General features: G+C 41.1%; 1 protein-coding gene across 11 annotated transcripts in view; it reads left to right on the top strand.

The window, feature by feature from the left end:
- Positions 1 to 17,482, top strand: part of BACH2 (BACH transcriptional regulator 2) — a 353,806-nt gene that overhangs the window by 88,728 nt on the left and 247,596 nt on the right. For 6 of the 11 annotated variants that reach the window (XM_081828646.1, XM_081828648.1, XM_081828641.1 and 3 more), the window contains one exon: positions 7,354 to 7,461. In XM_081828646.1, the coding sequence (XP_081684772.1) occupies positions 7,453 to 7,461 (9 nt within the window). In that variant the 5' untranslated portion in view covers positions 7,354 to 7,452. Of the gene's footprint in view, positions 1 to 7,348; positions 7,462 to 17,482 lie in introns of all 11 variants that reach the window. The other 5 variants (XM_081828645.1, XM_081828647.1, XM_081828642.1 and 2 more) reach the window with 1 other exon arrangement.

Genomic DNA, 17,482 nt, shown 5'->3' with positions numbered 1-17,482 from the left:
CAGGACGTTGTGGTTCCCTCAACGAGAACAAGCCACAAGAAGGAGAAGCTGGTATTGGGAAGTACAGAATTAGAGCCTCAGGAAAGCAGAGATGAACAAACAGTGAATCCCCGAGACTGCTTTTGACAAGGGCCCATCCTGCCAATTTGAGCTTTCTTCTGAGGATTAATGAAAGTCTCCTCCCAGAGGAACAAGGCATTACACCCAATCTGGCTTACTAAGCAGATGAGTTTCAGTTGTAAGCACTAGCCCCCAGTAAGGCAGCCGCCCCTCATTACACTTGTCCTCAAGGTGTTCTTGAGAATATTCAGATTCCTTCCTTGGAAACCTTTTATTGGAGAGCTAGCTGGCCCCTTTGAGCTTCTGTAAAGAGATACCTTTCTAGCTATTTCTCTTGTCATTGGTTCCTTTTCAGTGGGTCATTCTGAAGTAACCCGCTAACTAGGTTTTCTGTTAAATTATTTTAGCTTCTCAACAAATCACAGGAAATGTGTTTGCCTGAATTGTTAAGCAGATTCCTCAAGGGAGAAGGAAGCTCGGATCGTTTGAAGGTCTCTGGGATTTCTCTTTAAAATCAAAGAAACCCGGGAGTAGTCAGGCATGGTTGGTAAAGCGTCTTAGATGAATACAAGTTGGCCTTCTCAACCATAGTGGACAAATGGATAGGGGATTGCCTGGGTCTCTGGGCCGCCACCAAGTACACCCCATGCAGTGAAATGCACTGTTGGCAGACATGAACTTAGGATGCTAAAGCGAAAGCAGGCTCCTTTATTTATTAATAGGGTGATGAAATCTCTTACGTTTAATTTTTTTCTGCTGAGGCACACACAGGGCCCCCAAAAGTACCCTCTTGACCTAAAAGCAATGCCATACGTCTCAAGAGAAAATTCTTCAGTATTTTATTCTTAATTTGGACCTGGTTTTCTTCTTTTAGTCTAAAAATATTCTGGCCAAATGAGGAGTAGATATACATATTGACGTTAAAGCATCAGAAGAAGATAAGTGGAAATAGGCTCAATTGGTGCCGGACTTAAGGAAGATCTTCCTGAACGTTTGTCCTAGTGAGGGCTGCTGTAACAGAACACCACAGACCGAGTGGCTTAAACAAAGGTTTATTTCTCACAGTGCTGGAAGCTGGGAAGTCCAAGATCAAGGTGCCAGCCCATTTGGTCCTAGTGAGAGATCTCTTGCAGAGGGTTGACTTCCTGGTATATCACACACAGCAGGGGGAGGGGGAGAGATAAAGAGTGCACATACATGCAAGTTCTCTGGTGTCTCTTCTCACAATGGCACTGATCCCATCATGAGAGCTCCACCCTCATGACCTCATCTAAACCTAATTACCTCCCCAAAGCCCTGTCTCTTAATACCAGCACATTGGGAATTAGGCAATATATGAATTGGGGGGGGGCGGTATAAACATTCAGTCCTTAACAACATTATGTAACAACATTATAATTAAATTTTGCATATGTTGAAAGCCTATTGTGTGTAGAGCATTGGGACAGGTGCTGGCTCTTTGGTCATAAAACAGATATCTTCCCTTAGAATACTTAGAATCCAGTAGGATGGTTGAGAGGTAAACCCCTATGTGTGATTACAAGCAGAATGAGGTGGTGCTGAATAGTGATGGGAAACAGGGGAGGGGAAGGGCCTCATGTCTTTTTAACACCATGCATTGAATTCTTTCTTCATATTATTCCATTTAATCTTCAAAACAATCTTAGGACATACAAAGAATTTGCCCCAATTTTATGGATAAAGGAGGACGGACTCACACGGAGGGTTAGTAACTTGCTGAAATCACATGCGAAGAGGCAGAGTTGATACTCAGGTGGAGCAGCTTGGTTCCTAAGTCCTACTTGGCCCACTCTCCTGGAGGGCATGCTGCCCCCAGTGAAGCCACAGTGGTACAGCCCTGGAGGGGTCAGGAGACAGATTGGGAGCCTCCAGCCCTGGAGATTTAAAGAAACATTCCCCGGACTTAAATGAAAAGTGTATGATAGAAGATACAAAGCCAACCAAATCCAACCCCTGTGGGATTTCCAAAATGCTAACATAAATTGCCAACATTAAACAAGCTCATGATTTTACATTATCTCTCCATTTTCCGGCTTTCTTGAATATCAGAAGTTCTGGGAAATTGTGCCTTGTTCCTACTTTCCTGGAGGTGAGTAGCAGACCCTCCAGGCCTCTCTACTTCACATTGTCTTCTCTGGCCTGACCATTCCTTCATCTTATTCTTTCTTGACTCCCGTAGGCATCGGAATCTGTGTCCCCTGGTTTACATAGTCACCCAGGCAGGAGGAGTAGGCTGAGCCAGGTGACCCCTTGGGAGTTCTATATCCTGCCTTTAATTAAGATATTCCTAAATTACTGAGGAACTAAAAAATGACCCTTTATAGGGTGATAGCCCTGAATCTAAACACTAGATATCCTTATGTATGATTTCATAAAGTAGAGGAAACCCTTGACGCGTGTGCGAAGTAGTCCTCTTGAAGGCGATGGACATGCTATCACTTGGCGTTCTTACTGCACCTCATCTGTCTCCCCGGGCACTGTTTTCATGCTACTAGTAGTGTCTCTCTTTTTTATAACTTATAATCCTCTCATTTCCTCTTCCTTATCACCATTTCTTGTAGAACCATTGGTCACATGCTAGTCGAAATTTCAGTACATTAATTATCAAATTGTGTAACCTATCCTTGGGGAAGAAAGCCTCTCGCGATGCTTGATGGGAAGATGCTCTCATTCTTCTGACTTGGGCTGTTTGTTTTCCATGGCATACTGTGAAAGCAGGGCATGGGGGCAAGGCAGGATGGCAAACGTTCCGTCTCTTGGGGCAAAACCATGTTATGGCATGTTTGCTGCCTACATGTGAGGGTGGCAAGAACACCAGGGTCCTGAAGAACCAGAGACATATGTTAGCTGTGACTTTGAGGGTGGAGAGGGGCCTGCGGGGAGCTCCTCAGGGAGCTCTGCTCTGATTCCTCTGCTGCTTCTTCAGAAAGAAAGGAAGGAGCCAGCCATGTGGGAGGTTATGTGTGCCTGTGGGGAAGGGGACAGGGGTCCGTTTGTTGCTCTACCTTTGGATCCTTTAACCCCAGCACCATGCTCCTTATTGTGCAAGAGAGGGATTGAACTGTCTGTAATAAAATGGTCTTAAATTTATCCAGTCTTGTACAAGGATTCCATCCAATTGAAGGTTGTTAAGATTTTACTCCAGAGACATGTAAATTATTCCAACTCATAAAAACAGAGGTGGGAGAGTATTAGGGATATATCTCTCATCTGTTTGTCTGATTTCCCAAGCTCCTAAGTCCTAGATTTAGAGAATTTCCTCTAAACTTTTCTCATCGTGTCTTTTCATCGTGTCTTTTCCCTTTTCTCTCCAAACCCTGTTTGTCTCTTTATGACTTTGCTTAATCCTTCCTCACAAGTTCTTGGGTCCTCATGCTTGAGCCCCCTACCTACCTAGGCGGCTGGATTTGGTGGTAGGAGAGAAGTAACAAGAGGCCATTTCACAGACTGACGTCAGAGTTCATTATATCTAAAAGCCATGAGACCATTAACCTTATAGTGACGTGCTTGCTCCTAGGGGCCTGTTTCCCATAGGAGTGTCTGAGCAGCACAGCTTTGCCTTATATGACAGGAGTATTCTAGAATGAACATCTTGGAAGGGGGTGGGGGAGTTGAAGTGGGGAGAAAAGCCCAGCTCATCATACTCCATTCTGTATTGGCAGTATTCGTTGCATATTCAAGGGCTAAAAAATAGCACTACACGCGCACACACACACACACAGCCCATTGACACGTTTAAGAGTGTCAAGAGTAAGAATAAATACTTTAAAGAGCACTCTCATGAGAGTAGGGAGACTAGAGTAAAGTTGGCTTATGCTGTTCTCGCCCTACCTCTGTCGCACATTATCAGTGATCCAGGGAAAATAGATTTTTTTCTGTGGCAGGTGGAGGCTGATGGTAAATAAATAGTGGAGAAACAGGTAAGCCCGGTCTTAACTTTACTCCAGCTCCACTTGCTGACACCCAGAGAAGCTGTAGGATGTGGTGGTGTCACCAGGAGCCCGAGTCTCTCCGTGTCTCTTCTGTTAGTGAGGACCTGGCTGGTGAGGGGCACTTGTCTGCGTCACTGAACCTGTCTCTAGGTGTCTTGGTTTGCTTACTGCGCTTTCATTTTCTTCTCTCTTTGTAGCCTTCACTTTTTCTGTCATTCTCTTTTTGATTTCTTCTTGCCCTGTCTCTACTTTTCTGCTTACTCACCCTTCTAGCCACCTAGAAAGACGAATTACATTTCATTAACCTTTCCAAAGCCTAAGGCTGACCACAGGCCTTGTTGCCCATTGAGCCAACTCTGTTAGGATCAACTGAGTGGAAGTCACACGTTAGCTTCTGGGATTGACTTTCTCCAGGCACCCTTTGAAGGTATCTGTACTTGCCTTTTGTTTAGTATCAGAGGAATCCAACTTTGCGAATGATTAAAAAGAAACACTGAAAAATAGAATACAGAAGAAAACTCCCTTAATTCCACCATGGTAATGCATGTATCTTTTCCCCTAATGCTTTATATTTAAGACGTAATCTCCTTTTTTAAGCTGTGGATTTCTCTAAACTTCTAAATGGAATTGGCTGTAAAACAACCAGGTTCTCTCTGTTTCAAAGGAAATTTAAAGTACTTGATAGAACAAGGCCAGTCTTTTTGGTTGCTGGCCAAAGCAAACTGACCCAATTTCTAAAACTGTCATCTGTTTGCTGAGGTGTTTTTTGTTAATGATGGTGTGTGTGTGTGTGTGTGTGTGTGTGTGTGTGTGTGTGTTATTAGGAGAGGTATTTTACTTGTAGGCTTCGTACATATTTTAATTCTGTAGTATCTTGAAATGAAGCCACCTGAAGCCCAGGGTCTACTGCCTATGACAGCATGACTAAGAAGAATTCTTTTACTTCTCTCAATCTGGTTTCCTGATTTAAAAAACTACCACTCAGATCCATATCAGTACTAACTGAGAGTATTAATATAGAAGTGCGTTGTGCAGTTTTGAGCACTATACAGCTGTAAGATAGTCTTAACAATATTTTTCTAAAAGATTTACCATCCTGGGTATTAAAAGATTTTCCTTTTTTAAAAAACCCCAAAGGCAGTCTGCAATGATTATCAATATTGTGTTGAAGATTGTACATTAAGAGTCCACATCATCCTAGGCTCTGTGAGAGCAAAGAAAAAAATCGACTGATAGTATTTATTAAGAACTTTCTATGTGATTAATATTTCCCTCAAAGAGTTTTTATTTTGACTTTGTTGTAGAACCGATGTATGTGAAAATAACGTTAAGAATACTTGGGATGGTGGGGGGCCCAGGGGAGGCTCCATAATGACTTTAGTGCTGACTGTATACCCAAGTTCTGAGGGAATGGGGACTGTGTCATGATTGGAACTGGGTGGAATTTCCTTGGGGAAATTATGTTCAAGAATCCTTGTCTGTTTATTATTCTTGTGCCCACCTTTCCTGTGTTGATACCAGTGTGTACATTTTAATGGAATTGTGACATCAGGCATCTGTGCAAGGCATTTGGATAAGTTTCCAGGTAAGGTACTGGGCTGTAGGCTTTAAGTGGATTGAATTACATATATTAAATAGGAAACAGCATGTATAGGGTTCTCCTTTGAAACAGAAATGTATTAGCATCTGCTTCCGGAATTCAAAAAGTAAAAGTTACATGCATAATTTTCTTTCAGTCATTATAAGATTGGTTAGAATTAGATACTGAATTTTCTTGACTTTGAAGCAGCAACCGATTACCCAGGCATACAAGACATCGAGTACATCAGGTACTGACGGGTATTTGGATGTATTTAGGCTACAAAGTCAGAATTCCGGGGTCTCTCCATGCTGTACATCATTCTTAAAATATGTTATTGCTATGACTGAATGTGGTATTTTCTTTGGAATCTATGCGTCTCAAATAGCCAGGGAGTTATCTGCAATTTCCTCTCCCTATCTTCTGATTTGTACAAGGAATTTAATAATACTGTGTTCACAAAATAATAATGTGCGTGGAGTAGGAGTTTATCTTTTGAAAATATAAATTACAAAGCCATTTTCTTAATGGTGAAAGATGTTAATGTGGGGAATATAGCCTCGGACTTCTCTGTGTTCTCGATTCGGCACACGTGCCAGGACCTCTGGTCATTCCCCACTAGCCAAAGCCTGAGTGCTACGAACTAAAGGTGATTATGATTAGTGGGATTATGGCTACTTTTTTCTTTTCCTATTGAACATTTTCTGTATCATTATTATATTATTATTAAAAAGAATATATATTTTAAAGCACTGCCATTCCAGTCTTTATGGAAAGGTTCAGATATAAAAATCCTTCCTAGATGCAACCAGAAAAAGTAACACAGAAAAAAAGGTGATTATAAGGAACCTTACAATGTTTGGTTCTCCTCTCAAATTCACCCATAAACATCTTCCAGAGAAAAGACTATAAATCTAATTAAGTGGTTGAAGATATTTTCTTTCTTTATTTTTCTTTAATATTTGATACATCAAGAACTCTGGAGCCATTTTACTCTAAAATGTCATTTGAGTAAATCAAAAAGCCTCCCTAAATAATCCATCTGAGGGGATGTTGAATCATCTGGTTCATTTGGCTCATGGAAAACTGACCTCCTGAATTCCCTTCTGGTAGGAGCTCTGTGGAAGGTCCTATCTATTAAACCCTGACAGTGGTGTAGTCAGTCTTCAGCAAATGCCTGTCTCTTCCTTGTAGGTGGCAGGGAAGGCACTGAGATCAGCACAGAGTAAGTACTGCTCACATGCCAGATCCTCTCCCTTCCCAAGGAGGCCAAAGCCTGAGCGGAAAACTTTTAAATAAGTGACCTGTCTGGCTTATTGATCACTATGTCCCCAGTACCCTGCACTTAGTAAGGACTGAGGAAATAGTTACTGAATGAATGTTCTTGTTCTGCTGTGTCGGTAGTCATTCTGAGCATATGATATCCAGCTTTTCCTTGGCCACTGGCATGTCTAGTGTCTGTGATCTCAAGACTTCTGATTTGAACCTCTAGACCTGGACTGTCCGGTAGGATAGCCACCAACCACATGTGGCTATTTACATTTAAATTTAATTAAAATTACATAAAATTTAAAATTCAGCCCTTAGTTGCACTAGCCACATCTCAAGTGATCAGTAGCCACATGTGGCTAGGAGCTACCATATTGAATAGTGCAGGCATGGAGCATTGCCATCATGGCAGAAAGTTCCACTGGACACAGCACTACTCTGTGTCTTCCTGAGCGCCAGCTGATGGATTTCCTCTTTGTGTTTGCAGTGCAGCTGTCTGCTTCAGGAAGTGAGGTCTACAGCAACGAGGAGAATCTTCAAGAGCTGCCTCGCAGTGTGACATGTCTGAGCCCTTACTCCAGTCCCTGCAGCATGAACAAGGTAAGAGATACTTTGGGGAGTCAGCCTTTGTGTCTTCTTTATGGGACCATGATTTTTCTGGGTACATAATGCCTTTCCACAGTGTGAGGAGGTTGCTTCTCCTGCCACAAGCATTCCAGAGGTTGGAGAGCTGTGTTACCCCAGCGAGTAGTGTTTATAGGCAGGGTCCCAAGAGGTGGGGGCCACGCTGTGGTTGTAATAATCTTCCAGATGTGTCACTGTGTTTGTCAGAGGCTTCTGAGTGGCTGAAATACTGGTTGTTAATATAACTGCCTTGGCATAAATACTGGAAGATTGAGTCTCTGGAGCCAGACTACCTGGGTTTAAATATCAGCTCTTCCATATGCTAGCTTTGATGACCTTGGGCAAGTGGCTTAACTTTTCTGTGCCTCAGTTTCCTCATCTGTAAAATGCTGATGATAACAGTACTTGCCTCACAGGGTTGTTAAAAGGATGAACATGAGAGAATATGTGCACCAGTGTTTAATATAGTACCTATCTATATTACAAGTATTTGATAAATATTTGCTGTTGTTTTTGATGTTGGGGACACTGTTGTCCCTTAGAAGTTGTTGCAGGAGAACCTTAGGTGCATCTGCAACATTTCCATTTATTCCTTGATTGACTCAGCAAGTAGCAATTGATTACCAGATGGGCACTCAAGGATGAACAATGAATGAGGCTTAGGTTTTGTCTGCAGCAGGTGACAGGCTTAGGGATAGTGTGGCTAGTGTTTTAATGAGATATGTACCAGAAACTCTGGAAGCACAGAAGCAACAGCCAACTTTGGGAGATATGGAAAGGACTTTAGAGGAGGTGACATTTTGAGTCAGATCCTGAATGATAAATGGTCATTTCTTAGACACAGAAGTAGGGCAGGGCATTCCAGGTAAAGGAAACAGGCTATGTTTAGGCACAAAGCATATGAGAAAGTCTGGCATGTTTAGAGAACAAAGAACTTGGTACAGCAGGATATCTCAACACTGTTAACAATTTGAGCTGAATAATTCTTTGTAGTGAGAGGCTGTCTTCCACACTGAAGGATGTTCAATAGCATCCCCTTTCCCGCACTTCAGTCCTGACAACCAAAAACTTTCTCCCACATTGGCCAGTGTCCCTTAGGGAAACAAAAATACCCCCTGCTGAGAACCACTGCACTGGGGGAAGGTGGTAGATATGAGCCCAGAGAACGAGGTAAGGGTCCAATTCTGAGAGCCACTGAAGGATCTAATACAAGGGAGAGACATTTCCAGAGGCCTACAAGAAGAGGTAAATTATCACATTAGCCATGGGTTGTGGTGGAGTTAGCGCTTTGAGACAGTGTGGTCTTCAAAAAGTATTATGGAATCCCTTTAAATGGGCTTTAAGAAAACCCATTTAGTTTGTTGAGAGTCTTTTACTAAGAACCCCTTCCCAGTGATGATTTTTCTGATGGCCATTTGTCTGGCCTTCTCGGGGTGTCTGCTTTACCCCCACTGGAAGAGACCAGAAAATAATAAGCAATTGTTTCTGAGAGATTTTCATTTGGCCAAGAGAAGGAAACCTTGTTCTGACCACCCCCCCCCCCCCACCACCACCACCACTGGCTTAAATACTTAGCTTTAAGCAATCTTTGAGAGTCTTTGTGAGTTTCTGGAATACTGGAAAAGTACGGAGGTATTCCACCCCAAGGTCATGACTGGAGGGTGGGGAAGAGAGGAGTTGCCTCGCTGTGGTCATTGCAAACCTTGGCATCTGTTAGTTAGAGTTTGGTGTCCTGAAACTCGAAGACAACTCTTGGGAAATCTGATTGGCAGGCACAGTTTGCTATGACAGCCCAGCCCGAAGTTTCTCCAGGGCAACTGAAGACCTGATGTCAGGGTTTGGCTCTTGATAACGCAGCTGGGAACCAGACTCCGCAGACATTTCAAGTGTTTCAGTAGGTGTGTCTGTTGCTTGGGAAGGTGTGTTTTGCTTACGTGGCCCAATGAGTGCTTTATTTTATGTTATTTTAATTTAAAGTAGTGATTAAGCATGATGTGTAACCTTCATAGGTCAGCATTTTTCTTATGGTTTTCTTGGCATAAGACAAAGAATAGATCACCCTCTGGGGAGGAAATAGATCTCGGCGTAAATAAAACCAGACAATCATCTCATCAATTAGGACACGTAAGTTAGAATGTTGGAAATATTTTTGTGGGTGTGATTGATTTTCTAAGTAGATTTGTTCCTAGAAAGTTGGAGACTTTTGAATTGTGCGCTTTCCACTTCCTTGGACATATGCTGTCATAACTCTCCTTCCTTCCCAAACCCCAGCTCGCTTATGGGACACTTTAACTGGGGAGGTGTCAAGATGCAGGGTGGCACAGTATTCTGGGGTCCGGTGTGATTCCTGTGAAGCAGTGGGGCGATTCTGATTGCTGTGAGGCACTGACATCTCTCTTTGGGGTTATTTAGAGATGACATCTCTAGAAAACAACCGGAAGGACCCCCATGGCACAAGGGATTGACCGTTTGACCAATTTAACCAGGCTAACCTGATAGTCAGTGAACTGCTGTCCACCAAGTAGGGGCTTCATTCCTCATATTCTTGAACCTCTATCTGTGGCAGAGTTTGGGGTCACACCAGGAAGGGGTGCAGTTCCGGGCCTCACACAGCTAGCACACTGGTGCATTTGTATATAAATAAGATCTCTACAGAGCGGATATCCTCACGTTTATTCACCTTTTTAGTATTATAAACAGGCTTGAATGGTTTTCATTTGGGGCTTTATGTTCTAGCCTTGCATGTTAAAGAGATTGTGGGTGCACGGGTTTCCCCAGGGTTCTCCTTCTCCCTGGCTCTCGTGCACACTTGGAGACCCATCTTTGCAGTTTCCATACTCTCCTTAGATCTTTTTGCAGGCGCTGACTTTCCGATCTTTATGTTGATCCAAAACTTTATAATCAGGATTTAACTTTAAATTTATCAAAAGTTTTTGTCCTCTCTACTTTCTCAGGCATTCTCTTTTTTTTTTTTTTAAGATTTTATTTATTTGACACAGAGAGACATAGCAAGAGAGGGAACACAAGCAGGGGGAGTGGGAGAGGGAGAAGCAGGCTTCCCGCTGAGCAGGGAACCCGATGCGGGGCTCGATCCCAGGATCCTGGGATCATGACCTGAGCCGAAGGCAGACACTTAACGACTGAGCCACCCAGGCGCCCCTCAGGCATTCTCTTGTTAATATGTATAAAGATAGATTATATGACACAAATTATTGCTAGTAAGAAGGGTTCATGTTTTATATCTGTGTTACTTATCTATTATCATGCTGTAAAGAAAGGATTTTAGTGTGTTACTTAAAAATCATAGCCAAATTGGAGGCACATTGGACAGGATGGGATTTTGTAGAGGCCAGGTGGGCAGGAGGATGTGTATTCGGTACACACCACCTTGTAAGTTCACAGAGCCACACTCACAGGAACGGTGTTCCGCTCTTGAAAGCACCCTCTTCCTAGCAGCAGCCTTGGAATTATGATCTTAAACTCTTTCCCTTGTGGTCATCATTTTCATGAAGGCATATCACATGCTGTTGTCCGCCTTGAATTTATGAGGACACTCCATCTGATGGAAAAATCCTCGATGTTTCCATTATTATATAGAATGCTCCCCTCCCCCACACAGTGAAAAGGAACCTTCTTGAGAATTGTTTCTTCCTTCTTATGTTCAAATAAAGCCAGATCTGATCGCTGTTGCTCTGGACAAATGCCATAGCATCAAATGAAGTAGAGCTGTTCCTCTTATCTCTCTTGGTGGGTGGATGCTACTGTTTTGCTTAATATCTACCCAGCAGAACTTTTTCTCTGAATATTTTACTGTGCCAGGTTTGAGGCAGTTGCACCTTTACACTCAGATCAATATCTTTATAGTCAACTAAAGAGTAAAACTGAAATTTAGTTTCTGCCTTCATTTAGAGTTTTTCTTACTTGGCACCTCCTTAATATGAAGCAGTGAAGTTCAGAACTCATTACCCCCGGCTCTCCACCTGGCATACACATGACTCTACTTGATTAAACATCAGCTTCTCCAACACACGCTTACCAAGTGCGTACTGTGTACCACACACTGCGCTTGTAGGACATCAGTGAACAAAATAAAGGTCTTTGTCATCCAGAGCTTCTGTTTTGGCCAAGGTAAGGAGAGTCATCTTATTTCAGAGGTTTACCATTTAAACATACACCTAACATTAAAACTTTTGCCATTTTAAATTTCTTTCACTTGAAGAGCAAGTTGAGAGAGCTACTGGATGCAATGTAGGGAATCGGTGAATAATAAACATAGATCTCTCTCTTCCCCTCTCTAGGACACTCTTGAAGGTTTCACCAAATGACTCATCTATATTCAAGGAGTCTCCACTCTCGTTTTTCTGCAGGCAGTGGCCTAGTCCCCTTGTGACAGACTTGGAAGAAATATTGCACACATCAAAAACTAGTGACATGGAAGAAAATGCAAATAAAAATTAAATGATCTTGGAATAAGGAAGGCCTTATTAATTTCTAGTGGCAGAAATGATAAAGGAAGAGAATGTATTTGACTATAACCTCAAAATTTCTTTCCACCAAAAGGTGGTCTGAACTACTCTAAAGACAAAAGACACACCAGGGCAGTATTTCCAACATGTACGACAGAGAGTTAACTTAGCTAATTTAGTAAGAATTCTTACAAATTAATAAGATAAAGATGATCACTCTAATAGAAAAGGGGCAAAGAACAGAAAGATAAAACCAATAAATGAAGAAATATAATCAGTAAATGACAAATAAGAAAATGTTCAACCTCAGCAGTTATCAAAGAAATGCAAATTAAAACAATGAGGTGGCATTTTCTACCTATACTATTGATGAGGATTTGTAAAATGTACTCGGCGAAGGTAGGAAAGAGACTATCAGGATCTCTCAGACACAGTGGAAGAACACATTTCTCAAGGGAATTTAAACAATGTGTATCAAAGCTTCAAAAATACACACATCTTTTGACTCAGAAATTCCATTTCTAGAACAGTTACTCAAAGACAGTTGCCATGGGTGGGTACAAAAATTGAGCCAAGGTGTTCATCGCATATTATGATAATAGCAATTTTTAGAAGGTAATAATTGCAGTATACAACCATACAATAAAAACACCAGGGAGGGATGGAGGAATATTTAATGTCATAAAAAGGTGTTTTAAATAAATTGTGGAGAAGGCAAGTTACATAACAGTATGTACAGTTTGGTCATTATTTCCTTTTTCAAAAAACATAATTGTCTGCACATACACATCAAAATGTTAAGAGCATTATCTTCTTTTTGCTTGTATGTTCTAAATTTCTTTAGCAATGCACATTCTTTCGTACTAAAAATAATATATAAAAAAGACACCAGGTTATATTTAAGATACGAACTTCACTGTATTTTTAGATATACATGATAGGATGTTGCCCAGAATGTTAGCAGTGGTTTTCCTAGAGGATGGATACATGGTATGTATTTGTTTTTCTTATGTTAAAAAATACTTTTCTGTATTTTCAACTTTCCTACAATAAGTATTTATATATGTGATTAACAATCAGAAAAAAAGCAAGTATTTTAAAATAAATACCACTTTAGCTGTTTTGCATTTGAGGTACAACTGGATAAAGATATTTAGTGGACAGATAGAAAAAGAGAGCCCTTGGCCAAAACAGAGATTTAAACATGGGAGTGATTCTATGTGACATATTACCAGGAAGGAGCTTTTTAATGTGCTAGTGGTTTGGGGGCAGTGGTAAGTAGAGCAATACTCTAGAAAATGATACTGTCCTTTGATTCAGTGACTCAAAACTTTGAAATGGAATGACATCCTCTTACTCAATAGGTGTCATTTCTTCATCCAGCTGTTTAAAAGACTTTGCTGATGTATACACATTTAGACCAGTGCTTCTTGAACTATGGTTTGGGAATGCCTGGGGAGCCCACTCATAGGCCACCTTCAAGGTCAAGACTACGTTCATAATAATATTAAGACTTTTTTTTTTTTTTTGCCTTTTCCACTCTCTCTTGAGTATACAGTACAGTTTTTCAAGAGGCTACATGGCATCCCGTGAAAAAAATCCAAAATGCCTCAGTTTTAATTTTTAAGATGGCAGACATTGGTAGAAATAATTGACGTAAACAAAAGCTCTTTTGGGTCTGCAGTAATATTTGAGCATGTCCTGAGATAGGAGTTTGAGAAGCAGCGAGCTAGACCGTGCCTATGTCCTATGTTTGGCAGTCCTTACTCTAGGAAGAAGCTGGACCCGGAGCTCGGAGCAGTGAGTGCCCTGGACAATATAGCACATCTGTTCTCACCTACAAAACTGCACTTAGTCCTTATTTAAAAACAAAAGCCACAAAACCATTTTATAGAGTTTGTGAGACTAAATGGAACATTGTTGGCACAAGGCCAGGGTACCACCCGTGTTACATGTAAGTCAAATTCTGCTAAATGTGGGGTGTACAGAAATGGCAAAACTGGACCTCCATTCTCTTCCGTGTTCATCACACTGGGAAATTCAGTGAATTTTTGGGAAGAAAACAGGAATATAATTCCCTTCTGAGAGGTATGGGAGTACAAACTTAAATGTAATGTAGTAGATGTTTGATTTGGTATGAAGCAGGGAGAAGACAAATTTAAAAGAATTAACTGAATATGTTTAGACTTAGTTGTCTTTAAAATGTATGCACGAGGGGGTGCCTGGGTGGCTCAGTCAGTTAAGCAGCTGCCTTCAGCTCAGGTCATGATCCCAGGGTTCTGGGATCGAGTCCCATGTCAGGCTCCCTGCTCAGCATGGAGTCTGCTTCTCCCTCTGTCCCTCACCCCGCTCGTGCTCGCTTGCTCTCACTCTCTCTCTCGCTAATAAATAAATAAATAAAATCTTTTAAAATAAAATAAAATAAAAAGTATGCACGTATACAACTCGTTTGTGTCAGTAAATACAGATAAAACATACAGGCTATTTGAGAAATGCTTCCTACTTTATGTGGAATTATCTCTTGATAATTTCTAGTCATTTCTACCATGGAAACAACATCAATGCTTTTATTTCAGTACCAAGGCCTCTCCTCCTTTCTGCTTCACAGAAACACAGTTCACTTGGTCTCTGGGGTGCACAGCTCAACTCTGAATCTCAGAGAAGCTCATGGTGGAGCAGGGGTCAGTGCCTACTTCTCTGAGAAAGTCTTCATGGTGCAGGGTGTAAGTTGAAAGCCTGAACCTTTCTGTCCCGAGAAGTGGAGCATCAGATGAATAACGCACTGGATTCATGTGGATGTGACAGGGCCTTGACTTGAGGGTGGCGGTTGTCAGGGGCCTGACCTAACAGCTCCCAATCTTGTCAGAAAAGAGGAAGGAGAATCTGAACAGGTAGGAGGAAATTAAGGCTTTGGAGTAGAAAGGCTGGACTTTTGGTTTAAGACCATAATGGCCCCACAGCAGGAGAAGAGATATGTTTTGACATGCCAGTAATATAATTTCAAGTCTGAGAGGCCTCGTTTTGAATCATGATAAGTCCTTTGAAATGTGGCCATAGCCACTGACCATAAAATAGGTTTCACTTGAAGGAAAGAGGACATTCAGTTTCACCTTGGTTTTTTCAGTGTTACCTCACACACATTGTGATTGTTGGTTTTGGAATCTTGTCTGTCCTTATTTCTTGCAGATTTAAAGAATACGCCTAGTATTTTCTTGATTCAAACAAGTTTTGCTTTTTTTTTTTTTTTTAATTGATGAACTGCCCCATGCCAGCCTTCATGTGGAGCTTTAATTAAATGTTGACTGAACTGGTGGGTTCTCGTTCTGCATCACCATATCTGCATCACTAAGCCCACACAAGCCCATGGCATAATTAGACAGGTCCTTTGGGCACGTGATGTATGCTGTGACCCCTTTCTTTGATTCTGGTGCTGGCCGGGTCCCTGTAACAAAGAGGCCAGTGGATTCTGGCCTTTGTGACTCATGCAGCAGAATGCTTCTGTCTTCTAAGCCCTCAACCCTGCCCTTTTTCTCTCAATTAGTAGGTCTTAATGGATACAATTAGGTAACATCCTATTTAGTTAATTGGTGATTGGAAACATGACTATTTAGGTACCTAATCTGTGGCTTGTCCATCTTTAGAATACTAACAAATAACTTGATTTGCCCGATTTTGTGAACATATCATCTCAAACGATGGTATTGCTGTGTATAAGGAGAAATGCATAACTGAGAGATTACTTCCAACCCAGCTTATTAATTTGACTACCTAATACTTTAAATTGCCCCTTTCCCCCTCCTTTTCTTATGGTACGGTGGTCTTCTAGCACGTAGCTCTTTGCTAGTATTCTTTCCAGCTTCCTTTTATCTTTTGTCTCTGTAAAATAATCCTAACATTGCTTTCTACGTTTTCAGAGAACATTGTACCTTTGAATATATTTGCATTGTTGGCTTCATTCTTTTTTTTTTTTTTTTAAGATTTTATTTATTTATTTAAGAGAGACAGAGTGCATGCAGGGAGAGGAGCAGAGGGGAAAGAGAGGGAAAGAATCCCAAGCAGACTCTGCACTGAGCACAGAGCCCCTAAGCGGGGCTCGATCCCACAACGCTGAGATCATGACCCGAGCCAAAACGAAGAGTCGGATGCTCAGCCGACTGAGCTGCCCAGACACCCCATTTGCTTCATTCTTAAAAACCTCATACTGTGTGATAAAATTAATAAATGTACTAGAGGAGGAGAGATACCTATTTTAGAGTATATAAAACTACATAATTTTGCAGACAGTCCTCAGTTAATGTTCAGAAGACATATTTCTAGTTCCTCATAAATGACAATGTTTCAGTTTAAATGAAAACATTTAGATTTTATTAATCACAGCTTGTATCTTCTTCTAGTCTATTTATTTTTCTTTTTTTGTATGGAATAGTTTTGTAACTTCTTACCACCCTCAGATTTTAATAAAGTGTCATTATCCTGAGGGGCTAGTCTCAATTAGATATAAGTATAAGCAATTAATTAAGATAACTAACCCTAGCCAGGTAAAGTGTCATCACATGTCACAGTGATCAAGGGGCACCTGTTAATTAGAACATTGTGGTAGCAATGAGTTTTGGAGGAAAACAAAGATTGGTTGAAATTAGCAATATCTGCACGTCTTGTTTTTTCTTAAATCCAACCCATAAACCATTTGTTGTGACAGCTCTAGGCTGGGATTATGGCATTTTGGATGGGGTCTGATTATAGCTAAAAATAGACGTGTATTAAAGATCAAAAGAGGAATATTAAACAATTGAAATTTTGTGAAAGACTGACGCTGTTTCATTGTAATAATTTCCCCAAAGGCACATTAGTAATGCTGCTAAATACAGACTTTAATAGTGTGTACTTTAGAGGCCTGATACACAAAGGAATAATGTATAAAACATTCATTATGGAAAATTGCTACCTTTTTTATTTAATAAGAAATCTGTTGAAACAAAACTATTGCACTGCTTATGGCATTATGTTCCTGGGTATTAGCAGGCTGAAGAAGATTGCTACCATCTTTTACATGTTTCTCCTTACCTATTCTAATCAAGTTGCAATTGTATTTACTTATTTGTTCCATGAATGAAAATGGGGGTTAAAAAAAACTATTTGCATTGGATGGACACTTGTCCCATTACCTATGTAATCTTGGGCAAGCACCTTAACATCAAACTCCATTTCTTCATTTGCACACTGGGGATCCGTCTACTTACCTGGGAAGGTCATGGTGGGAGAAGTTAAATGTTGACGAGGTGGAGGCTCCACATAATAGGCACTCAGTAAATGCTTCCTATTATGATTACTTTCTACATCTGTTTCTCTTTATATTGCTTGTTTCTATGGATGACAGTTGTGGGGGGGGCGGGAAGGGGGCGAGAGTAAGGAAAAGCAATTAAAAAGAAGCCTCTGTATGCAGCTCTGTCGCCAAGCCTTGCATCGGATTTCAATTTGATTTTAATGTGCTGCTGCTGAGAGCCATGCTGTTGAAAAAGAGAGAAGAGTAA

The sequence above is a fragment of the Leptonychotes weddellii genome, chromosome 8, assembly GCF_054177405.1.
Source record: "Leptonychotes weddellii isolate Sample4059 chromosome 8, ASM5417740v2, whole genome shotgun sequence".
Taxonomy (NCBI): Eukaryota; Metazoa; Chordata; class Mammalia; order Carnivora; family Phocidae; genus Leptonychotes; species Leptonychotes weddellii.
This window is presented reverse-complemented; position numbering and strand designations above follow the sequence as displayed.